The 19,530-nt window shown below is 42.3% G+C and overlaps 1 protein-coding gene across 1 annotated transcript in view; it reads left to right on the plus strand.

Moving 5' to 3' along the window:
- The window catches only part of LOC126416479 (uncharacterized), a 60,757-nt gene extending 41,567 nt beyond the window's left edge, over positions 1 to 19,190 (plus strand). Inside the window, exons 2-4 of the mRNA XM_050084217.1 lie at positions 11,318 to 11,558; positions 15,447 to 15,810; positions 16,749 to 19,190. Coding sequence (XP_049940174.1) covers positions 11,319 to 11,558; positions 15,447 to 15,810; positions 16,749 to 16,948 — 804 coding nt within the window. The 5' untranslated portion in view covers position 11,318 and the 3' untranslated portion in view covers positions 16,949 to 19,190. The remainder of the gene's footprint in view (positions 1 to 11,317; positions 11,559 to 15,446; positions 15,811 to 16,748) is intronic.
- The last annotated feature ends 340 nt before the right edge of the window (positions 19,191 to 19,530 follow it).

Here is a 19,530-nt window from a genome sequence, read left to right on the forward strand (position 1 = left end):
ATCATCATTCATCCCCATTGCGGTCGGAGGAAGGCAATGGCAAACCACTTCCGCTACGACCTTGCCAAGTCGGCGGTGTGGGTCTCTTGCATCGTTCCCTACGCTCCTCGATGTATGGGACCTCATCACCATATCTGAGAACTTGCATCTCGACAACGACGAAGTTGGTCAGCTGTTCGCATGCTTCTGCCGTGAGCGTCTATGGAAAGTGGCTAAAGGTCGGTGAAACCATGAGTAGGCGACAAAGTGCTGGATGTCTACACTTCATCATGGAACATGGCGGTTGGAGGCTTGCCCTCTCTGTAAAGCAGGACAAGTGGCAATATGGGGCGCAAAATGGTTGGACGTCCACGACTCTTCACAGAACGTAGGGTTCGGAGGCTTGTCTGCTCCGTAAAGTAGGACAGTGATCTGTGGCATCTCTGTGACGAAAAAACACAATGTTGCTGCGCGCACAAATTTTTCAGAGCACACCATACAGTGCACATTGTGGAACATGGGGTTCTGTAGCAGACGACCTCTTAAACCTCCTCAAGTTGACCCAATCACATGGTCAATTACGACCGCAGTGGGCATACGATCACCGACTTGCCTCCTGGTCGGGTAAATCACATTTACTGTTGCACCATGTCGACGATCATTTCCGGGTATGGCGTCATCCAGGCGAACAGTTGCTCTGAACATTCACCACACCACAGTCGCGAGTTTATGGGTGCAGTATTATGCTGTGGGAGACATTCACCTGGCTTCTCGGAACCTTTGGTGGTAAGCGAAGGCACCAAGACATCTGCGCACAACAGGAACATTATTAGGGAACACGTGCATCCTTTCAGGCTTGATGTCTTCTCCGACGACGATGACATCTTCCAATGTGATACCTATCTGTCTCGAAAGGCCAAAATCGTGCCGCATTAGTTTGAGGAGCATGATAGTGAACTCACGATGATGTCTTGGCCACGATATTCGTTTGATGTGAACCCGATGGAACACATCTGGGACATATACAACTGTACGCCAGTTCCACGCGTACAAACCCCTGGCCAGTAATTTGCGAGAAACGCGTGAGTTGCGTGTAAACATTTGGTGCCAAATACCTCCGGAAACCTACCAAGGAGATGTCGACTCGATTCCGTGCAGGATCGCTACTATATTTCGCCCTAATCGTAGACAAACATGCTGTTAATCAGGTGGTCATAATGTTTCAGCTCATCAGTGTAGCAACAAACGGCACAAAAAAATTAATCACCCCGGGAGACGTCACGTTTGGGTCCTTATCGAGCAGGCACAGCTACTGGCACCGAACTAATTCACATACGCCATGCAATGACCGTAACTGATTTGTTGAGCTCATATGAAGATGTAGCAGCAATGCTCAACAATTTTGTAGCGAAACCCAGTTGGGTAAAGTTGTAGAAGTTTTATTCAAAGAAGATTGTGCGACTACTATGCTGCAAGCGCTATTTATCTCGCCTAGGGATCATGAGAACAAGAGGAAGTAGATTAGGTGTCGTACAGAGGCGTATAGACAGTCATTTTTTTCTCGTCCGTTATAAAATGGAATAAACAGGAAAATCAATAGTATCGGTACGATGAACCCTCCGCCATGCACTTTACAGTGGCTTACTGAGTTTATACAGCGTGTCGCAGGAGCAGTGGCCAGTATCCAGATATATGACAGGGACGATCATTCGAAGCAAAAAAATCTGGCAAACGTATGCTCTAAAATGCATAGCTTATGAGCTATCAGCAATTCTTCATCTACGATGCTGTGAAACAAATCTCTTCTGCTGCAAGCTCATTGCTTCCCATATTTTCGGAGGAAGCAGCACGGATCAAAATAAGAACAAATTGTCTAGTAAACAAGGGCTCTAAACTGCATACTTTAAGAGATGTGAGCACTTGTTCAATAAAAGAGAAGTGTTTCACAGTAGTGAAGATGAACAAGCGCTTACAGCACTTTAGAGCCCATGTTTACTGAACATTTTTTCTTGTTTTAATCCATACAACCACCTCTCAGAATATGGAGAACAAAGAGCTTGCAGTAGAAAAGATTTGTTTCACAGTGTCTAAGATGACCAAGTGCTCATATATCTTAAGACACGCATTTTAAGGCCCATGTTTACTGGAAATTTTTGCTACGGGTGATCGTTCCTGTCATATCCCTGAATATTGACTATTCTCTTGAGAGGTGTAGATGTGGATTGTACGTGTAAAAAATTAGGCCAGAGAACGCGTGATGTTGTTTTGTAAACATAGGAAACTGTAGACTACTGGCCGTCAAACTTATTTTGCTGAAGAACCAATACTGGCAGTGTGGGCTGGCACTTTGGGTCGCATATGTGTCGATCTTAATATTATTTGGAAACCTACATAAATTAGTGTGTTATGAGCCCCCAACTGACTAGCTATAGTCATGGCGCGTTAAGTTGGCCGCTGGCCTCCAAGTTCTGATTGTTAAAAGTCGGCACCATTCGGAACACTTCTGGGCGACTATTCTCTGTTGCAGATTCTGCCACCTTCAGCGACCTCAGAGTTGTGACACTGTAATTACCTGACGAAGTGTTGTCTTGTTGGTGAACGTGATCTTCTCTATAAAGCGCATTCACGAATTCAAGTTATTTCCGTTTGGAATTTATACCATAGCAGCTGATCGGTACAAGTCGCGCTCGCCTGAATTGTCAGTTCTAAAGGCAATAAAACATTTCCGCCTCACATTCTCTAATCCAGCAGCACCTACGCTACTTACCCCTCCGCCCTAACATAAGCGACAAACTTTAGTTAGCTTGAATACGCCGAATTCATCAACGTCGGTTAAAATTAAGCGCACCGTAAAATCTACTGACTCTTAAGTATTGTTGTTTGTTACTGGGCAGAAAAACTACAGTCTTGACAACCTACACTGAAGAGCCACAGAAACTGGTAGACCTGCCTAATATCGTGCAGATCCCCGGCGAGCACTCAGAAGTGCCGCAACACGACGTGGCATGGACTCGACTAACGTCTGAAGTAGAGCTGGAGGCAATTGACACCGTGAATCCTGCAGGGCTGTCCATAAATCCGGAAGAGTACGAGGGGGTCGAGATCTCTTCTGAACAGCATGTTGCAAGGCATCACAGATATGCTCAGTAATGTTCATGTCTGGGGAGTATGGTGGCCAGTGGAAGTGTTTAAACTTAAAGAGTTTTCCTGGAGCCATTCAGGACTTATGGGGTGTCGTATGGTCCTGTTGAAATTGCCCAAGTCCGTCGGATGCACAATGAACATGAATAGATCAGGTGACCAGACAGGATGCTTACGTACGTGTCACCTGTCGTATCTAGACATATCAGGGGTCCCATATCACCCCAACTGCACATCTCCCACACCATTACAGAGACTCCACCAGCTTGAACAATCCCCTGCTGACACGCAGGGTCTATGGATTCATGAGATTGTCTCCATACCTGTACACGTCCATCGCTCGATATAACTTGATACGAGACTCGGCCGACCAGGCAACATGTTTCCAAACATCAACAGTTCAATGTCGGTGTTGACGGGCCTAGGCGAGGAGTAAAGCTTTGCGTTGTGCAGTCACCAATTGTACACGAGTGGGCCTTCGGCTCCGAAAGCCCCTGTCGATGATGTTTCGTTGAAAGGTTCGCACACTGACACTTGTTGATGGCCCAGCATTGAAATCTGCAGCAATTTGCGGAAGGGTTGCACTTCTGTCACGTCGAATGATTCTCTTCAGTCGTTGTTGGTCCCGTTCTTGCAATATGTTTTTCCGGCCGCAGAGATGTTTGCTGTTTTACCGGACCTGATATTCACGATACACTCGTGGATTGGTCGCTGGGGAGAACACCACTTATCGCTGCTTCGGAAATGTTTTGTCCCATTGCTCGTGCGCCGACTATAATACCAAGTTCAAATTCACTTAAATCTTGATGACATGCCATTATAGTAGCAGTAGCCGATTTAACAACTGCGCAATACACTTGTTGTGTTATAGAGCCTTTGCCAACCGCAGCACCGTATTCTGCCTTTACGTATCTCTTTATTTGAACATTCTTTGGCGCTTCATTTTAGATGCATATTATTATAAAATACGGCTGAGAACCGCGGGCCACTAGAATACTTGAACAGGGCCGCAATTTGATGACCATTGTTCGAGACGAAGGGGGCAAAAATGGAGTATCGCGTGAACGTCAATGGTCAGTTCCATGTAATAACAATAAAATTGATAATGAGACGTGCTGTTGTCGGCCGTTGTTGGGGCCTGACGAGGAGTTATACCGACTGCGTATGCAGGGTGTTAATGATTGCGCTCGCGCCGTGTGTCTCCGTCTTCGCCAGTGATCATAAAAGGTTTTCCGCGCAGGAGTGGGTGCTGTAAACGATGAGTCACGCCCTCACGTATACTCAAAGCAGTTTATTTGCACTATCCAGCGTGAGATTCGCTTTAGCACCAACATGGACTTCTGACGTCCGTTCGCGTCAAGGTCGCACATCTGCGTCTCCGCAGCCACAACTTCAATATGGTCGGGTTCTGCCGTGTTTCTAACTTTACCATTGGAGTTCTTGTTTGTGCGAAATATGACCGAAGTGGTTAGGGCGAACACTCTGAATGCCCCAAGCTAATAATCTTCGTCTAATATAGGCTGAATCAAGAGGACAGATACGTGCTCTCAGGGTTGATAGTAGATTCTGGACGAAAAATCTCATTTAGAAATACGCCCTGTTCTGGAAGTTTTCCGAACTAGAACACATTTAATGTAAATTGTTATTTATTTTCTGTATTATTCAAACGTTGACATTGTTTACGACGTACCACAGTAATGTAGAGGAAGTTGAGACGAACAATTTGATACACGACACTTTTCTTCTATGAAGTCGGAAAAGTACCTCAAACTGGCTTGCAGAACCTACCTAAGCTACAACGCATACCCGTCGGTCTAGATTTTCAGTATTCTTGCGCTCTCTTCGCGCAAATTATTAGTGCTGGAAAAAAATGAATGGGATATTTTTTGTAGGAAATTTGCGGTGGTTTAATTTTGTACTACGACACGTTTTCGCTGGAAGTGATATTAAATGTGTTCTATCTCGGAAGCCATTCGGGATAGTGCATATATCCATATGAAGCTTTTTGTTCAAAATCACTATCACCCGTAATAGCATTCACTTGTAAGCATGTACCTTTTCTCATGACTATCCCTGTATTTCCTACGCAAGCCACTCGGAGGGTAAATACCAGTATCATCGATTTTATGTTCTCTTCCATCCAAATACTGAGCGAAGGAAAAATGTCTGTATCTGTAAGTGCATTGATCTCGCTTATCTTATTTGTGGAATATTTCGTCGGTATTACGAGAAACATAAACAATTTAAGAACGTATATGCACAGTACTGACGTTCCACAATAACATTTAATTTATATTTCGTTGTGAACCAGCTTTCTGCTTTTTAGGCGATCCTCATCCAACTGAAGATCAAACAGATAATCCACGCATCAGCGAGAGTTTGTATCTGTACAGAGATTGTTTTTTCAAAGATATGTGACCATTTTACAACTATACGGGGTGAATCCCCTAAAACTCGCATGATAGATAATGCGGAAATGAAAGCGCTATTGATGTACGGTTTTCGCACAATGAATTGGTAGTCAGGGGCTCGTATTGTTAGTAACAAACTAAAATAAGGGTAAATTACAATGTCGGTTGTGTTTGTTGCAGTACTGCAGTGCGTTTCCCCGTAATAGCATTCACTTGTAAGCATGTACCTTTTCTCATGACTATCCCTGTATTTCCTACGCAAGCCACTCGGAGGGTAAATACCAGTATCATCGATTTTATGTTCTCTTCCATCCAAATACTGAGCGAAGGAAAAATGTCTGTATCTGTAAGTGCATTGATCTCGCTTATCTTATTTGTGGAATATTTCGTCGGTATTACGAGAAACATAAACAATTTAAGAACGTATATGCACAGTACTGACGTTCCACAATAACATTTAATTTATATTTCGTTGTGAACCAGCTTTCTGCTTTTTAGGCGATCCTCATCCAACTGAAGATCAAACAGATAATCCACGCATCAGCGAGAGTTTGTATCTGTACAGAGATTGTTTTTCCAAAGATATGTGACCATTTTACAACTATACGGGGTGAATCCCCTAAAACTCGCATGATAGATAATGCGGAAATGAAAGCGCTATTGATGTACGGTTTTCGCACAATGAATTGGTAGTCAGGGGCTCGTATTGTTAGTAACAAACTAAAATAAGGGTAAATTACAATGTCGGTTGTGTTTGTTGCAGTACTGCAGTGCGTTTCGTTTACGAGATATTGTATTTTGAAACGCCCCCACCCCGACACTTGTATAATACCTGTGGTAGAAAACAAGTGCATACTCTAATTATGTAGATTCCTACCAGTAACGAGATGACTGACCATCACAGATTGTATTCAAAATAACCACCGGCAGTGGCAATATACGCTTCTAGTCTAGTATGGAATGACTGCTGCACATGTACTAGCATTTTAGAAGAGATATCCAAGCTGGCTGGAGTAATACGTTGTAGCATTTCTCCAGATGTAGTTCACGTGTCCTTGTACACAGCGTTTTTCAGCTTTTCGCACAAAAAAGAATGTACAGGCGTCAAATCCGGGGAAAGGGCCGGCCAAGGCACAAGTTGTCTGCACCCAATCATACGGTTTAAAAACAAATCGCGAAGACATGCTATAGTACTTCGTGCAGTATAGTTGGACAGTCATCATGTTGGTACCATAGGTTCCTCCCAGTCCGCAAAGAAACGTCTTCTAGCACCCGTGGAAGATGGTCTGTTAGGTGCCTGCCATACTTCTGCGTGTTCAGTGTTCCACCTATCGATAACGGGCCTATGGGCTGATGGTTCACTGTCCCACACCGCGCGTTTACACTCCACGTAATCTGACGTTCCATCAGAAGAAGCCAACGGGAATTATCAACAGACCAACAGTGCATGTTTCGGCGGTTTACCTGACCGTGACTGATAAATGTACCTTCATCAGTAAACAAGATACATCATACATCTGGAGTATCCTATCTTAATACCCATGTACAGAAGTTAACACGATTCTCACAATCGTTACCACGCAGCTCTTGATAGAGGGAGACGTGATACGGTTGGAACCTATGTTGATGGAGAATGCGTAAGAGACTTGTGTGACTCAAGCCTCTTCCTCGTGCGCTTGGTCTTTGACGTCTATTAGGATATCTTGCCGCAGACACCATACAAGACCGAACTACATTCATCTTACACTCTCCATATACCATGAGTATGTCAGATTTTTCTGCACTAGTAAATCCCATCGTCCACTCACGCCCTACTGCTTGGATTGCCAAACAGTAAGTGACTAGCAAGTCACAATGCACTCAAGGAACACACAAGTACACTGTAAACAAATATAACAACATCGTACCTAGCAACTATGCAGGCTGAATGGCACAGACAAGTGTCGGTGTGGAAACTTTTCAAACGGGAGTATCTGCCCCGGGCGGAAATTCCAGGGGGGTGCCAAACTCATATTCTTGAAAAAAGAAACCTTGTTTCACAAAGCGCCTGGCATTCAGCGCATGTTGGTCTGGTGATTATTCATAAGATTTTGAAACGCGTCCCGGTTATATTTTGAGCATTTTTGAACACATTCTAAGTTGATTTTTGAACGAATCATTAGTTGATTTTTTAATGCGTGCATAGCGTACGTGAGATCTCTTCCAGGGGAATCACCGTGGCACTTAGAAATAAAAAGTTTTCCTGTCGACAAAAGGGGGCGGGACTATATGAGCTGAGCAGAGTAATAAAGACGAACGGATGAATGCCAATCAGTGTTTCTTTATATCGTTGATAGGGTATGCGAATGATGAGCGTTGTAATTATTAACCATATCCATATATTCTGACTACCAGAGTGGAAATAAGCGACAAACAGGTAAGAAAGATTAGATACTATCTACTCGGTGCATCGAAGAAAATTTTGACAGGAAATTTTGGCCAGACCGCTGCACTAACAGTTGTACAGGCCCCGATTAGCAGCCGGACTAACGGGGAAAATGCGTTGCACGAACACGTAATGACGCCTAGCCGGAGAATAAGCGCGGGGTAATTGAACCGGTGATTCTCGCAGAATTGGTGATGTTAACTGGAGAATAAATTTTGACAATGGCAGGAACAGTCACAGAGTTAATAATGACAAGATCGTATGTTAGAGCGAGTAAGGAGAAAAACCAGGACGTCACAAAAATTATGTGGAAAAAATATAACTATTCAAATTTATATAAAAATTTCGTACTTTAATTTTCGATCTTATTCTTGAGAAACTGGAGCATATGAATGAAATATGAAACTATTTCCTAACACAAAACTTTTTGCTTGTAGTAGGCCTAATAAGCATTTGATATTGGTACTTCATGAATTATTGTGTTATTTATGTAAACGAGGTACATAAAAATGACCATTTGTGCTGAAACAGTCTCGCTTATTGGACACGTGTTAGAATTGGTGTAACATTAGAAAGACATATTTCGTTTTATGAAGCAGACAGTGACAAAATAGACGTATTCAAACCGAGAAACCACACCACTCTTGGGTACTATTCGTATTAACAGCATATTCACTACTAGACAACGACATTTTGATCTTTCGTGTAGCAAACCGTTTGAGGTGATAGATTTTTTCGCAGGAAGGAAAGAACACCCTGTAAAGCTGTAGCAAAATTAGAGAGAAAAAAATGCTGGACGGAAGGACTGAAGAAATGTGTACCGTCTTTGTTTGTCTCTTGTCTTTACTGGTTTTATGCTTCATATACTTTAAATAATCACACAAAAGGGAAAGTTGTCAAGTAATAGGCAACAAAGAATGCAAATATTCTGAAGAGTTATTATTCCGTAGTCACATATAATCCTACACAGTATTACTTGTGATTTTTTTTAACGTGAAGAACTGTCGAATGGGAGCAAAATAGGCACCACAGGACGCCAGGTCCGGTGGCCCCCATTACAAGGGCGCAGTGCCCCACCCTGGGGCACACGAGAACAGAACACACAATTCCAATATAACAAACCCTTCAGAAAACATATTTATGAACAGTCGATCCCCTGTTTTAATTTTTGATGCTCCGTCTCAAACGCTCGAGGAAGGAGGGGGGGGGGCATAATAGTAAAGAACTGTCAAAATATTTGACAAAAACGTACTTTTACGCTTCATAACTAGAAGAACTGTTACAGTTACTGAGACGTGTAAGAAAGACTTTATGGTAGTCTTGTACTGCAAGGAAGCAAGGGAGAGGATGTTGCTATGGTTGGCCAGTATCCTCCTTCCACATCACAAATGCACACGTGGATTAACACAGTTCTTTATTTACTTGTACAGCATACTTAACTTCGGTAGAGTCCATGTCTTGCAGCACAAGCTCATCAGTAATAGTCCTCTTGCAGACAATATCGGCAATCTTGCTATCACAAACTTTAATCTCGCTATAGTCAGTAATGTGGTCGCTATATGCTGTCGTAACCTGCGATGTAAACTGAGCCAGCTCAGCAAATATTCTGACAAACGCCGAACTGGAAGAGTGAGTCAGTGAGGTCCTCTGGTCAGCGGAGACGGCCTAAATACTTGCTGTCGAGAGGGCACTGGCGGTGCGTTGCTTGCAGGTGTGTCTCTGGTCTCTCTCGTGATAGGCGCGCTTGATCCAACGCCTACTATCAATCTTCGCACTACATCTTTGTTGACCAGTGTGCTTGCAACAGCTTAAGCCAGCACAAATATAGATGCAATATTGCCATCACTTCCAACTGGTTGTTGTTGTTGTGGTCTTCAGTCCAGAGATGAAGCTCTCCATGCTACTCTATCCTGTGCAAGCTTCTTCATGTCCCAGTACCTACTGCAACCTACATCCTTCTGTATCCGTTTAGTGTATTCATCTCTTGGTCTCCCTCTACGATTTTTACCCTCCACACTGCCCTCCAATACTAAATTGGTGATTCCTTGATGCCTCAGAACATGTCCTACCAACCGATCCCTTCTTCTAGTCAAGTTGTACCACAAATTTCATTCCTCCTCAATTCTATTGAATACCTCCTCATTAGTTATGTGATCTACCCATCTAATCTTCAGCATTCCTCTATAGCACCACATTTCGAAAGCTTCTATTCTCTTCTTGTCCAAATTATTTTATCGTCCACGTTTCACTTCCATACATGGCTACCATACATGGCTACACTCCATACAAATACTTTCAGAAATGACTTCCTGACACTTAAATCTATGCTCGATGTTAACAAATTTCTCTTCTTCAGAAAAGCGTTCCTTGCCATTGCCAGCCTAGATTTTATATGCTCTCTGCTTCGACCATCATTAGTTATTTTGCTCCCCAAACAGCAAAACTCATTTATTACTTTAAGTGTCTCATTTCGTTATCTAATTCATTCAGCATCACCCAAGTTAACTCCGCTACATTCCATTATCCTCGTTTTGCTCTTGTTGATGTTCGTCTTATATCCTCCTTTCAAGACACTGTCCATTCCATTCAACAGCTCTTCCAGGTCCTTTGCTTTCTCTGACAGAATCGGTGAACCTCAAAGTTTTTATTTCTTCTCCATGGATTTTAATTCCTACTCCGAATTCTTCTTTTGTTTCCTTTACTGCTTGCTCAATATACAGGTTGAATAACATCGGGGAGAGGGTACAACCCTGTCTCACTCCCTTCCCAACCACTGCTTCCCTTTCATGTCCCTCGACTCTTATAACTGCCATCTGGTTTCTGTACAAATTGTAAATAGCCTTTCGCTCCCTGTATTTTACCCTGGCCACCTTCAGAATTTGAAGGAGAGTATTCCAGTCAACATTGTCAAAAGCTTTCTCTAAGTCTTCAAATGCTAGAAACGTAGGTTTGCCTTTTATTAAACTATCTTCTAAGATAAGTCGTAGGGTCAGTATTTCCTCACGTGTTCCAGCATTTCGCGCCCCTGGTGTTCTAGCATTTCTAGATGGCACTTGATATTGGCAATAAACCGAAATAGGACTGTCGTTTACAATATTGGCTCTGAGCACTATGGGACTTAACTTCTGAGGTCATCAGTCCCCTAGAACTACTTAAACCTAACTAACCTAAAGACATCACACACATCCATGCCCGAGGCAGGATTCGAACCTGCGACCGTAGCGGTAGCGCGGCTCCAGACTGTAGCGCCTAGAACCGACGGCCACTCCGGTCGGCTTTAAAATATTAAAAATATATTACGTTATTGTAGCTGGTTCGGAGCGTTCATTTCCATAACGCGTCGGTGGTGTGTGCTGTGCAGGATGCGGAGCTCGCTGGCTGACGCTGGCAGCGGGCAGTACGGGTCGTGCCCGCAGCTGGAGGGCCGCGACCGGCGGCTGCAGCGGCGCTCGCGCAAGGACTCCGTGGCGGGCAGCGAGGCCGCCTCCTCCAGCGGCGCCAGCAGCGCCGACACCGACGACGGCCAGCACGACTCCTCCTCCTCCGTCAGCGAGCAGGAGCGCCTCCAGGTCGAGGCCGCCTTCCGCAGCCTCAAGACCCAGGTGCGTCACCTCGCGAGACTCGAAACGATCGACTTCCTCGTCTCGACTGACTACTCGAGAGAAGTGAGCCTACTGCAGCGCCCCTGGTGTTTTATTCCTGAACTAGTCTCGTCTGTTAAAGCCCATTTTACACGGCTGACTTCCTTGCCTCAGTTGACTGCTCGAGAGAAAACGACCTACATAAACAACTTAGGCTGGCCAAGGCGCCGCCATATTTGAAGCCAACTGAAAACTCAGCCGCAGTGTTTTACGTCGTCACGTTAAACGAGATAGTCGTCTGCTAGCAAGGGATCGTGTGGTTTTGTTTGCCGTACAGTGACATTTACTACTCCTAGCCGCGATTTTTTTCAGTGGCCGGACGAGCGTTTCGGGAAATAATTTCCAAATATGAAGTGAGTTTTTGTGTATTATGCCATATCAAGCGTGATGTTTGCGATGTGCGAGCTGCTGCATTGTTGTGGTGACTAATGTAAACACTCACATTTCTGTCATTACTGATATATCTTACCCCACAGATATTGGCGAATTTCTGTACAACAGCTATTGCACCTTTGACTTGGATGACGTTTAGCGAGTTTCACGCTTACGTGCAGGGTGAAAATTATTGAACTCTATGAAAAAAAAAACTTAAATTAGTTACAAACTATGGCGTGCACGCGCTTTGTTCAATATCTAAACGTCACTACAGACATGCAGATTTAGCGTATGACATGTTGCTTGCTTGTTAGCACTGACAACTCTAAACAAACAACGCTGCTCTCGGTCATTAAGGAAGACCACTGGGCAATGCATTGTCTGCGGTGAGAGGTAATGTCTGAAATATGGTATTCTCAGCACACTCTTGACACTGTGGATCTCAGAATAATGAATTCTCTAACAATTTCGGAAATGGAATGTCTCATCCCTCTATTTCCGACTACCATTCACATTCAGACTGTTAATTTCTATTGTGGGGCCATAATCACGTTAGAAACCTTTTCACATGAATCACCTGAGTACAAATGACAGCTCTGCCAGTGCACTGTCCTTCCATACCGTGTGCATGTGACTCTCCCTGCCATCTGTATATGTGCATATCGCTATCTCATATCTTTTGTCAGTTGAGTGTATTTTGGCTACTCCATAGTCTTCAATTTTGATGTAAGTTTTTCGTCTCTCTTCATTCTACTTTCAATGCGCATTAGACTGGTTTGTCCCATTCAACAGTTCCTGCCTATCTTCTTCAATCTCACTGACAATAGCGATGCCAACAGCAAATCTTATCATTGCTATCCTTTCACCCTGAGTGTTAATCCTACTCCATCATTGCTTCATCGATGCACCGACTGAACAGTTGGGATGAAAGACTACATCATCATGACATTAATATTTCCACAGTTCTATGTGAATCTTGTCTGCAGCTCGTGGTCTTGTAGCGGCGTTCTCACTTCCCGCGCATGGGGTCCCAGGTTCGATTCCCGGCGGGGTCAGGGATTTTTCCTGCCTCAAGATGACTGAGTGTTGTCGTGTCATCTTCATCATCATCATTCATCCCCATTCGGTTGGAGGAAGGCAATGTCAAACCACCTCCATTAGGACCTTGCCTAGTACAGTGGTGCGGGTCCCCTCATTGTCCCATACGCTCCTCGGAGTATGGGACCTCATCATCATCATCATCATGTGAATCTTGGTGCAGTGGCCAATAGGACTATCATATATAAAATCAAAAGACATTGACCGGTATTGATTCTTTTCTGATTGTAGCCAATGTTAACTTTCAGACAACTCGGTGTTTAGGATGTCTACAACAGTGAGAGCAAAAGTACCATGCAGAATTGCTGAAATGACTGTAAATGAGTTTGAAATCATCTTTTTACTGGCATGTTATTCTCAATAAACATGTTGTTGCCTGTTAGCTAAAGTTTGTAACTACTGGAGAGCATTTCACTATCCCTCACCGAAAGTATTCATGGCATGCGTGAATGGTTTCTGTAGGAAGATACATGGTGGCATAATATAACTCTGTAAAATATGATATAGTGTAAGCACAATTAAAGTTAAGCTGCACTGGTCGTTACATATTCCAAATCAAATCATATGCTAAGCAGCACTTGATAAAATCTCCCTGCATATCATGCTTGCTGCATTGACACTGACAGGGGAAAAAAAAAAAAAAAAAAAAAAAAAAAAAAAAAAAAAAAAAAAAAAAAACGCAGCACCAAAAAAGAGTTTTGCTACATAAACAAAAGTTGGTAGATGTGTTTGTGAGATGATGTCTCCTCAGATTACATGCCAGTCGCGTTAGTGGCATAAGTAGTGCTGCTACAAGGATGCAAATCAGGTTTGCCTTAAATACACGCTGTTGTGATCCTAAGCATTAGGTACCTTTGGGATTGGATGTGGTGAGTTGATGTTAGTCAAGAACGTCTTTAAGATGACAAAGACACCATTATGAACACCTCACTGTGTTTGAATGAGGTCATGCAATAGAGCTATGAGAAGCTGGATGTTCCTTCTGTGATGTTGCAGAATTGCTGGGCAGGAATGTAGCCATTGCATATGACTGCTTGCATGTGCGGTCACAAGACAACCAGTCTCTGGACAACTATGTGGCACTACCGGGAGGAAAGACAGTTGTGTTCGACATATGTCTCTGGCGCATTGTACTGCAATGCAGCAGCAATATGAGCAGCATTTGGCACCACAGTGACACAACAAATGGTTAGAAATTGTTTACTTCGAGGGCAGATCCGAGCCAGACACCATGTAGCGTGCATTCCAATGACCCCAAAACCACCGCCATTTTAAACTTATGTGGTGTCAAGCAAAAGGTCATTGGAGGACAGGGTGCCAGTCTGTTGTGTTTCCTGATGAAAGGTGGTTCTGACTCAGTGGCAGTGATGGCCATCATGTTGGTTAGAAGAGGGCCAGTTGAGGGCCTGAAACCCACCTGTCTGCAAACTAGACACACTGGACTGACACCTGGAGTTATGGTTTGGGGTGGGAGTTTGCATGATAGCAGGAGCACTTTCAGGGTTATTCCATGCACCTTGATTGCAAATTTGTATGTCAGTCTGGTACTTCGACATGTTCTGCCCCCATTTATGAACAGTATTCCAGGGGATGTTTCCCAACAGGATAATGCTGTCTCCAGTCGAGCACATATGGAACATCATCAGACGATAACTCCAGCATCATCCACAGGCATCATTAATCTCCCTTGTGCAAGACACATGGAACTCCATCCCACAAACTGACATACAGCACCTGCAAAACACAATGCATGCACATTTGCATGCTTGCGTGGTTACACCTGTTATTAATGTACCAGCATTTCCTATTTGCAATGGATTACCTCACCTGTGGTCGTAAAATGTTAATCTCTCTCTCTCTCTCTCTCTCTCTCTCTCTCTCTCTCTCACACACACACACACACACACACACACACACACACACACACATACATACATACATATATATATATATCTCCCGGGATTGGAATGACTCGTTACCCCTCTCCCTTAAAACCCACATCCTTTCGTCTTTCCCTCTTCTTTCCTCTTTCCTGATGAAGCAGCCGTGCTTTGCAAAAGCTTGAATTTTGTGTGTGTGTTTATATTTGTTAGTGTCCCTATCAACATACCAACGCTTTCGTTTGGTGTAATATATATATATATATATATATATATATATATATATATATATATATATATATATATATATTCCCATCAGTGTAGTTCATATGTTTCCTGCATGAGCCATCATGTCTGCAGAGGTTGGAAACTAGTGTGTATACAACCCAATAAAGGTGCTACTTTGTTTATCTTTGTCAACTTTCCTTCCATTGGCACTTATACTGGAGGTTAGCGGAGCTTGTCATGTGACCGTGTGGACTGGTGTCGGTTGCAGGTGTACGTGTGCGGTTCGCTAGCAAACCTATACCTGGGCTCTACCAGTGGTGACGAGTGGCGACTCGAGAGCACAGGTGTGCCTGTGCTGCTGCTGGACCTGGGGGCAGCACGCGCACGCACTCAGCGCCGCATCCAACTCGTACTGGCTGAACGCGGCACATGCTTTGCGCTGTGGCGCGACACCATCGACAACCTCACCAACTACCGAGTGGCTGGGCGTGCCTTCCACACCATGCACCTTTCGTCTGACCACACCACACTCGTCGGCCTCAGTTTCGACTCGGAGCGTGCTGCCGATGAAATGGCGGGCCGCGTCGAACGCCTCACCTCCTCGCCGGAGAACATCAGCCTGTCTGCACCAGGTGCGATGCCTCAACCTTTCGATGCACACATACATAACTCCCACATTAATGCAGATCAGAGACTGCACAGATAACCAAAAAGACATGAATAATGTAGAATCTACAATTTTTTCCAAAAATTGCTGAACTAATCGTGCATGATCTGCAAGCTGGATAATCCACAAGCAGGTTTATTAGGAGTTTGTTGAAGAAGCATAATTAGTGTCAAATTTCATGGACAATACAACCAAGTTAAACACCAGATGTGGAACAACAAAACGTAAATAGCTTTAAATGTCTGGGCAAATGGATTACAGAAGGAATATATAAAGAAAGATTGAAAGCAAGAATCAGAAAACTGGAAATAGCTTTCCAAGCACAACAAAAAGTGTTTCTTCCTAATACCACAATCTGTAGTTACAACATTGTCATAAAACCAATGTATGTCTCACCCTCTCTGATGGAGGGAGAAGGAGATAAGTGTCAGTATCATGTCAACAATGAGGTATATTGGGTCCAGATTATAAAAATTGTATCTAAAAATGGTATCTATCTAAATCAAAACAGGAAATATATTACAGTTGAAAAAATTATGGACAAAATGTGCTAATGCAGAGTTTAGTTTTATGGTCAAGTAAGAGTAATTTCTATCTTACAACTCCCTGAAACATAATATCTTGCCCTAGTTGTTTGTGACTGAAGTGTAATTTGTAACTTTACTGTGCTATGGTTGTGATTATTTGTTTTCAAATGTTGTTGGTCAGTAACCTACCAGCAGTCCATTGTACATTTTTAAGCAATAGCTAATAATTACAGTAATAAATAAAAGGTAGCATTTCACACCCTTCTGTTATGTGAGATGCTAATGAAAGCAAATGATTTGGCTACTCATCTTGCATTGTGTATTTGGTGTAATTTAGTACCTTTGTTATATGACTTTACATGATACTTGGTTCCAGGTCGCAGTAAAACATCACGAGGGCGTCGGTCTGCACAGCCACCCCCTCCTCCGCTGCCGACAAAGTCACACATCTCACAGCCCTGCTGTTTCCAGCACATCACAAGTGTGGAGGTGGGCGATCGCAGTCGGTACTTCTCTCTGCAAACTCTCGTCCCCATGCTGTCTTCTGAGCAAGAAGAGCCACGCTCAGAATTGTAACTGAATTGCTTGATACATTACATGTGTCTAGAGATGAACAATTGGCATCTCTGCCTCTTTTTTTGTGAGAAATGTTCACTGGCTACTGAAGACTGTCCTTACATAACTGTAATGGTATCCATTGTGGACCATGTTTTAAAGGATGCCCATTTAAGCCAGATGAATATTTTGTACTAATTGTTGCTACTCATCATAATACATTCAGTTACATGGTGATTGTGCCTTGTATGTGCCGATTTTCATTTGTGTATAATGGTGCACTCAGCCTGGCATGCATATAAAGACTGCTTTGTTCCCAGTGTAATAGCAATTGTTTGATGTGTGAATAAGTAGACATGGAACATTACATGAGTGAATTTTTACTAAAGCTTGTCACTTTTTAGAATGTTGTGCTGAACCAGTATTGGAAGTTACAGATAGGTGCATTGCGCTGTTTCTGTGATTATTATTGTTGTGGGAATGTGCAAAGTAGTGCTTCACGATCATCGCAGATACTTTCAGCATATTGTGCTGCTGCTGTTCGTCAAGGTTCTGGTGCCTTGTCCTCAGCCAGAATAATTTGTGCAAAATGCACGCTGTTGCATATACATGAGTGAAATGTATTTTTGTGAATGTGTGTTTTGTTAAAATTTGTTCACTGGACATGTATTTGAATCATTTTCATGTATTGCATTCTTTTCTGTTGTTATATGGACACAGTATGATGCTTTCTGTGATAATGTGCATCGGTTTTCAGACATGACCATTCATGTTCCAAAAGATTGTTTTTGTGTGAGCTTCCATAATTATTTTTCAGTTTGCAGCTATCCTTGTTCATTAACACACTACATCTCATTGGTAAATTCATTGTGCTTTGTTTGTAGTTATTATCTCAGTGCACAACTGATTGACAGAACTGTGTATGTGCCATGATTAGCATGTACTTTTAAAACTGATAATATGTCATGACACATTAGACAGTACGTAGAAAGGTTTGGACATGCCAAATTCACTGAAAGACATCTGACATGAAACCAGTGAGGCTGTAGTTTCCTACCTATTCTATTATCATTGACCTTCCTATTTGATTCAGTGAGCACAATAAAACATAATGAGATTTTTTTTTAAAATCAAGATTTTTTTCCATACCTTTAGTATCTTCCTGCTATTTGTCTACAGTCAAGATTGAAATAAATTTATGATAAAGGGAAATTCAAAAGTATTATTGCTGAGTACTGGGCATGAAAAGACTTGGAAGTGTAAATTTCTCTTTTGCTGTATAATTTTCTAATAAAAATTTGGGGTTTGAAGGAAGGGGAGGGGAAGAATCTTACCCTAGTCATTATTTAATTGTATTTTTCCAAACAACCCGTATTAATATGCTCTGTACTGTTACAAAGTGCATTACTCTTTCTAAGCCAACACCGTTCTGAAATATAGCTTTCTTTCAACATTTGCCATCCTTGGATGTTCTAGTTTACTCATTTCTCTGTACTCTTTCATTGAAATTATAAGACAAAGGCAATTGTATATGCAGAATTATTGTTTAAACAAACAGTTACAGTTAATTTCAGTATTTGATTTACAGACTGAACTTTCCCAATCACTTCTGTTGTCCAATGTGGAAGTGTTTCAAGACTCATTATTCAGTTTGTAAATAAAATCTTGTTTTATTATACATTATATTTATTACAGTTGTTTATGCTGATGTATTGAAAGAATTGTATGTACTGCTGTCAAATGCAGAAGCTGTGCTCTTTGTTGATGACTTTATTGAAAGGTTCATGTACCTAGTGTTTCAAGACTGGGATAATGAAGATGTTTAGAAGAGTTTTATCATGTATGTTAAATATACCCCCAAACCACCTCAGTACAGCTGTGGCAATGGGAGTTAACTTCTAGAGAACTATATTTAAACCAAACAGTTTTAGCTAGCTTGTTGATAGATTGTTGTGCTTGTAAAATATATATGATTACGTGGATTTCAAATTTTGTGTCATATTTTGAGATATGTTCTTTCAATAAATGTAAATTAAAATCTTTAGGAATGAGAGTTGCAAGTATTATAGAAGTGTAACATGATGTGTGCTTGGATCAGTTCAGCTGCAGTACCACTGTATTCTACACAAAGAGGATGTGTTATGATGTGCCTTTTATATTTGTCTTGAATTTATACATCTGGTTCATCACAGTGTGTTAAGATGTGTAGTGACATTGCTAAAGACAAATTAAATGTTTTTGTACACAAAACAAACAGACTAATACTTAATATTAGTGCTTAGTCATGGCCATTGATCATAAGAAATAAAGAATAAATTTCCTTATCGAAATGTAGGCTAAGAAGAGAGACTAGAACAATCTGCACATTTCATTCCTCTGATTTGCTCTTTCTATACTTCTACAAAACAGTATATTATTACTGATATTTGGTCTGTACAATGATTCTAAAATCTTACTCAGTGAATGGGGAATCACTGTCCAACATGCACCGATTTTAAAGGTGAGTACCAAATACACAATTTTTCATCATATGCCCTTTGTGCTGTCTTGTTTTTTATTTTCTATTTCCAGTAGTGACATAGTATCATAACAAAATTTGGTCT

Source organism: Schistocerca serialis, chromosome 8, assembly GCF_023864345.2.
Source record: "Schistocerca serialis cubense isolate TAMUIC-IGC-003099 chromosome 8, iqSchSeri2.2, whole genome shotgun sequence".
Classification (NCBI taxonomy): Eukaryota; Metazoa; Arthropoda; class Insecta; order Orthoptera; family Acrididae; genus Schistocerca; species Schistocerca serialis.